Source organism: Eutrigla gurnardus, assembly GCF_963514095.1.
Source record: "Eutrigla gurnardus genome assembly, chromosome: 20".
NCBI lineage: Eukaryota > Metazoa > Chordata > Actinopteri > Perciformes > Triglidae > Eutrigla > Eutrigla gurnardus.
Window position 1 is genome coordinate 1,076,901 of NC_139931.1, and position 6,536 is coordinate 1,083,436.

At 42.2% G+C, this 6,536-nt stretch overlaps 1 protein-coding gene across 1 annotated transcript; it reads left to right on the top strand.

Annotated features, from left to right (window-relative positions):
- The first annotated feature begins 1,084 nt into the window (after positions 1-1,084).
- On the top strand, positions 1,085-6,245 carry unm_sa1261 (un-named sa1261). Its single transcript, XM_084036868.1, has 3 exons — positions 1,085-1,301; positions 3,699-3,901; positions 4,459-6,245. Exons 1-3 carry the CDS (start codon positions 1,130-1,132, stop codon positions 5,284-5,286), a joined length of 1,203 nt encoding a protein of 400 aa, XP_083892994.1. The 5' UTR covers positions 1,085-1,129; the 3' UTR covers positions 5,287-6,245.
- Positions 6,246-6,536: the final 291 nt, after the last annotated feature.

The following is a 6,536-nucleotide window of genomic DNA, read 5'->3' on the forward strand; positions in this document are numbered from 1 at the left end:
GTGACTTGGTTTTATTGTTTTCACACGTTTTGACTGGAGTTTTCCTGTCGTTCACGCTCTGGCGCCGACGGGAACACAGATGGACTTGATGTACAGGAAGCGGGCGACATCCCGTCTCCTTCGACACGTTCTCGTCCCCGTTAACAGGAGATGGTGTCATTTTTTGCGGCGCCATCGGAGCCGTGAAGCCTCTCCGGTCGGTGTTGGTCTGCTGTGGGTGACGAGTGAAGGAAGATACGGCATGAGGGGTGTCACTTGGCTTCTTGTGGGTCGAGGAAGAGATCAGCTAAAAACATCTCAGGTTTTATCCCTGATTTAGCCTCATTCAAAGCTGTGAGGGAGCTGTTAGTGTTAGAACTACTTCGCCAGGAATTCAGAATTTGTCTAGAAAGCTGCCTCTTGGTGTTCATTTTTGGCCTCTTGGTGTTTCGGTTCCAGGGAAGGAAAGTCACCACTTTGACATTCAGTTCATGTTCCCCTCAGGATGAATCAGAATATCTTTTGTAAAACCCTCTGACTTCTCATCTAGCGCCACCATGAGGTCAAAATTTGAAGTTGTTTGTGACTGAAACACCTGCAAAACTGCTATTAGCCTCATTTTCTTTTTATTGCTAATTAGCAAATGTAAAAACGCAACTAAATATTATATGGAAACACGTTTAGAAATCTTTATTTTGCAGAATAAATTAACTCTGATCAGGTTTTTCTGCTGGCAGCGTTTTCTGGGAAGTTTTCTTCTTCTTCTTCTTCTTCTTCTTCTGCTCTTTTTAATGGCGTCTTGAATTATTGGCGATTTATTTGTTCCAAACTAGTTGACTTTTTTTTTTTAATCGTTTGAAAGTTAAATTAAAATTCACATTTAACCGTTGTATTTTCAGCCTCTGGTTTTCTTTCTTGTGATCTTTAAAAAAAACATGTTTCCCGTGAACACAACGTTTTCCTTTGTCCTGAACACAAAGCGTCCTGTTCATGTGTGTTTACATACTAAACGCTGGCTTCGATGCGTTGACATCGGGGGTCCGACACGGGGGGAAACCGCTCACATACTGAACCCTTTCTTCTCCTTCCTGTCCCGACAGGAACCTCATCTCCGGACCAGACCAGACCCCCTCCCCCCCAGGCCTCCACTATGAACTCCTCGCCCCACGGCGCTCGCGCCTCCATCGACATCCTGGAGGAGCTGCAGCTCATCGCCGCGCAAAACCTGGAGAAACTGGACATCAACAAGTACTACGAGGTGGTCTGCGAGCTGGGGAAGGGCACCTACGGGAAGGTGGACCTGGTGGTCCACAAGATCCGAGGTAACTGCAAAGGCTGGATGCTTCCCGCGTTCACAAGTCTTCATTTCACTGTTAATGATGCAATAATCACTTTAATGTTGCAACTGGAGCTCATTTAACTAGTTTGTGTACCGCTGTGTAGCTCACTTTGTAGTATTATCAATCATCGTTTAATAGGTGACTTAGATTTTATATTTATATTGAATGTTGTGGAGTACAAGAGTAGAAGAAAATTAAAATCCTAAAGTACCTCAAAATTTGACTTTGTCTCCGGGGCAACGGTTCACAGAGCCGGCCGGCGTTTTGATCAGATTTCAGAGACGAGTTTGTTTGGATGGAAGTGAATCTTCAGTCGGAGGAAATTGGATGTTCTGTTTTGTGTTGTACTTCAGGGTCATTTCACATGGTTGTTTATTCTCTCTGGTGTCGCCGCTGCAGAGAATAATAAAAAAAAGACTCCTGTTTTCAGGTGAAGTGCTCCTCTTCATCTCCTGAATACTGTTTTGCTTTTGAAAACCAAATCCGCCGCCCCCCTTTCATGCTGCACTTTAGACGAGATCTGAACCCAGACGGCCTAAATTCAACCAACAGAAAATCTGTTCAACCTCTTTTCACGTTAAAATGTCGACCATCTGCCCGAGCTTCTTAACGTCTCTTTTATGAAGCACAAAACCCCATTTTTAGATCGTCTGCAGTCTCACAGGGATGACCTCTGACCTGTTCCAGCCTGTTAAATTGAAGGATTTAAATAACAAATACTAATCCCATGTGTAAAGTGGTTTAGTCGGTTCGGACCTTTTTTTTAATCATAATTATGTGCAAATACATTTAAGTGAGGAAGGAAAATGTGATATTCAACATCTGCCACCAAAATCTGATCCAATATTAGATTTAAATATTTTCCCATTATCTCTGATGTCTGTCCCTAATGCAGGATACTTTTATCATGATAAAAATGACAGAAATAGAACATTTTAGATTAAATTAAAAAATATATATTATTATCTTACATTAGCAGGAATAATCAGACCATAATACAACTTAGAGAAAATTTCAAAAAGCACATTTTAAAATGTAAAATGATAATAAAAAATGTGAGAAATGCTCGAACTAAGAGTTTTCACTTGATGAAATATGAAAATTTTAATATAAAGGGAAATAAGAAAAGGGGGGAAATCTAATATGAAACTGCAAATTCGGAGAGCTTTATTTTATTTATTTATTCACGAACAAACGGAAGCCTTTTCCCAAAAGTGTCTGTCGCTGTAAAACTCGTAAAACTTGCACGAAGCACTTTGCAGCGCTGATCCGCCGCTATCGGAGAAGTGTCGCCGCTCGTCTTCGCTGACACTCGGCTGGCGCTGCAGGAGGCCGGCCTGGCCGCGCTCCAGGTTGGTTTTTTGTCATCTGGAGGGATTTCAGATTTCGCTCCGGTGATTTCTCTCCTCGCGTTGCAGTAAAGAGTCCGTCGAGGAGATCTGAGCCTCCGAACCGAACGGATCTCCTTTAAATGATTACAGCACATAAAACAGGTTAAATTACATTTACTTAAGGAAGAAAATCCTCCTAATTCTGAACGTAAACACTCTTTTAAAAGCCTCTTGGATCAGCTGTTAATGCAGTAATATTTATCCAGAAATATCAAACTATATAATAATAAAGTACTTTTTACTTTTCACACTTATAGGTGCTGGGAATCCTTGAAAACACTTGAATTTGAGTGTGGTGTTTTCAAGGTTTTAAAGTGCTTGGATGTAGAATAAAGGTCTTGAAATGTGTGTTGTATGTGATGACATCTATGATAGAACAGAGAAAAGAAGATCTCCATATCTGAGGGACTGAAAACAGCATTTTCTGACATTTCTTTATGAAAAATGACTTTTGATGATGAACAGATGATGAAAATAGTTGGTGATTATATTTCTGTGGATCTGTTAGTGGAATTAGTTTTCCTTTCATTTGTGGTCCTTCTGTAAAAAGCTGTCTCCAAACATCATGTTGGTTGTTTAGAGGACAATAACATCTCATTTAATGTGATGAACAAGTGACATAATAAGTAGACTGAATACTGACCATTGGATTGGTACAAATATGGAGTTTACCACAGCTGGAAGGGGCTGGAAAAGCATGGAGATGCACCTTGAAATGCTTGGAAAGTGCTTGAATTTGAGTTTGGAGAAGGTGGAGGAACCCTTGATAATACTTAACATGTTTGGAATGCAGTACTCCTGCTTGAATTGAAGTATTCTGGTGGAGGATTAAATCACACACAGCAGCAGTTAATTCAGTCACATTAGAGGATTTTCATTTTGATTAAGTTTCATTCACATAATTAGGCAGCCATGAAATGAACTCTTTAATGGGCTGGGAGAGAGAGGGAGGAGGTTTATGTACTTATGTAACTTTTTCTTTTTTCAGGCACAAAGATGGCCCTGAAGTTCCTGAGGAAGAAGACGACGAAGCTGAAGAGCTTCCTGCGGGAGTACAGCGTGTCTCTCTACCTGTCGCCCTGCCCGTTCATCATCAACATGTACGGCATCGCCTTCGAGACCGACGACTACTACATCTTCGCCCAGGAGTACGCGCTGGCCGGGGATCTGTTCGACATCATCCCTCCGCAGGTGAGAGGAACATTATTACGGGTTTATTTTGTGTGATTTTAAACAAAAATATTAAAAACTTGTGTTTTTTTTTATTCAGTGAGACTTAAACTTTTGGGGGAAACCAATATATCAAACATCTTTCTTCTGATAGAATCATCATGTTTTTACATTTTCTTCAGAATCAAACTGATCCAGCGATATTTGTCCGTATAATTATTAATTCATATTTAATCATTTTGATGGAGGCACATTTAAGCAAAAAAAAAATGACAGATGCTTTATGTCTTATTTTATTTACTATCACTATCATACTATTTTTTTAATGAGATTATCCTTTTTTAATCCCATGTCAGGGAAATATCAAATACTATGACTTTGTATGACATTTTCATGACACGTACTGTTTTATGACATTCTATGAGATGTTTTTATGGCATTCTGTCACTATCATACTATTTTTTTTAATGAGATTATCCTTTTTTAATCCCATGTTAGGGACATTTCCAATACTATGATTTGTATGACCTTTGCTCTGTGCTGAGGTGATGACGTCATCGTTCTTCCTCTCCGTCCAGGTGGGACTTCCCGAGTCGGTGGCGAAGCGCTGCGTCCACCAGGTGGCGATCGCCCTCGACTACCTGCACTGCAAGAAGCTCGTCCACCGCGACATCAAACCCGAGAACATCCTCATCTTCGACAAGGAGTGCCGGAAGGTGAAGCTGTCCGACTTCGGCATGACGCGGCGCGCCGGCTCCCCGGTGAAGCGCGTCAGCGGCACGATCCCGTACACGGCGCCCGAGCTGTGCGACACGGCGCGGCACGAGGGCTTCTGCGTGGACTACAGCACGGACGTGTGGGCGTTCGGCGTGCTGCTCTTCTGCATGCTGACGGGCAACTTCCCCTGGGAGAAGGCCATGCCCAACGACGCCTTCTACGAGGAGTTTGTGCGCTGGCAGCGCCGGCGCACAAGCACCGTGCCATCGCAGTGGCGCCGCTTCACCGACGAGGCGCTGCGGATGTTCCGGCGGCTGCTCTCCATCGAGCAGGAGCGCCGCTGCTCCGTCAAGGAGGTCTTCAGCTACTTCAACCAATGCTGGATGTTGGACACGGAGAACGGGAACGTCTCCAGCGGTGGCAGCGCTTCATCGACGAGCGGGGCGCCCCCTCTGGACATCAGCTCGTCCTCGTCCGAGGAGGACGCCTTAGTGGACAGACTGAAGCAGCAGAGCTTGTCTCCGGCTTGCGTGGCGGCGAAGGGCAGCATCATGATGGACACCCACTACTCCTCCATGTCCACCAACAGCTCGCCGTCCTCCACCGGCAGCTACGACCGCGTCAACCGGGAAAACAACGAGAGGGGGGGACGCATCCTGGTGGCCACGCCCATCGAGATCTGCGTGTAGTAGACGGGCCGGCCGCTGCGTTTTCAGGCTGAACCGCTCATGCAAAACGTGAAGCCGACGTGGAGGCGTGATGTAGGAAGGTTTTCTCCCGAGGAACAAGGAGAACTGGCGCTTCAGCGTCGGGGTCGACATTAGGTCGTAGCTTCACCCTGGATTTACTCGTTTCCGATGAAGACGAGCTCTGAGGGAATGAGCTGTGACGTTTATTACTTAAGACACTGACCTCACTGGACGACCTGAGAAGAAAAATAAAAGATGAACGGGGAAAGAAAAAAACCCCAAAATGTCATAATCCACAAGCAATATGTTGAAATGTTTGGAATAATCCAGTCACTGCAAAAAAATAATCTGTGAAGAAAAAGATCGGCTTTCGAGATGATCTGTTGATGGTACTGTTTGTTTGTGTGTTTGTTCCGTAGTTTCTGTAAAGTGTATTCTTTTTATTTTGGAGTTAAATTATTTATTTATATCAGATGCATATATTTATGATTTTGTTTTATCAGAGAAATTAGAAATTGTAGAAGCAGGTGGATTTCACAAACATTTTTCTTTAGGTAGTCGTCGTTATGTTGCCATGGTCACCAATGAAAAAATGAACACAGACTGTTATTTTTTTTCCTCACCCCAAGAAACCTCCATTTTCATGTTTGTCTGTGATGCCTAAGCCCACTTTGTACAGTAGCAACCAACAATATGAGCAGCTGCAAAATCACATCATCGGCACTAAATGTAAATTGGGTATTTTGAAGAACAAAATTACATTTTTGGGGAATTTTTTTTTTTTTGCTCTTTAATTAGAACGCTAAATCCTTAAATTGTGACACAAGATAGACGAAGGTTTAACATATTTTGGGGAAAATGTATGGATAGAAATGTTTCAGAAGTCTCTCTTTTGTGTTTTTCAAAAGTATTGCATGAAGTGATTAATACTGTGGTGAACATTTGGTGAAATAAACATACAGAGAGTTAAAAATTGACCCTGTTATGTTTTTATTTTATTATAAAGGAATAGTACATTTTGTAGGATCATATATGACTCACGTCAGCAAAGCTAGCAGACAAGGTGGGAATGTAAAAAAAAGTAGTATAGCATGTCGAAAAAAAGTAATGAAAAAAGTTGTAGTATAGCACGTTTAAAAAAGTCATTAAAAAAGTCAAAATATAGTTTGTCGAAAAAAGTCATGAAAAAAGTCAAAATATAGTTTGTCGAAAAAAGTCAAAATATAGTTTGTCGAAAAAAGTCATGAAAA

Excerpts from the sequence above, each read along its gene's own strand:
- unm_sa1261 (XM_084036868.1), top strand. The coding sequence starts at position 1,130 with ATGAACTCCTCGCCCCACGGCGCTCGCGCCTCCATCGACATCCTGGAG. Across the intron at positions 1,302-3,698 it reads GGTGGTCCACAAGATCCGAG|GCACAAAGATGGCCCTGAAG; the intron begins GTAACTGCAAAG and ends TTCTTTTTTCAG. Across the intron at positions 3,902-4,458 it reads TCGACATCATCCCTCCGCAG|GTGGGACTTCCCGAGTCGGT; the intron begins GTGAGAGGAACA and ends CTCTCCGTCCAG.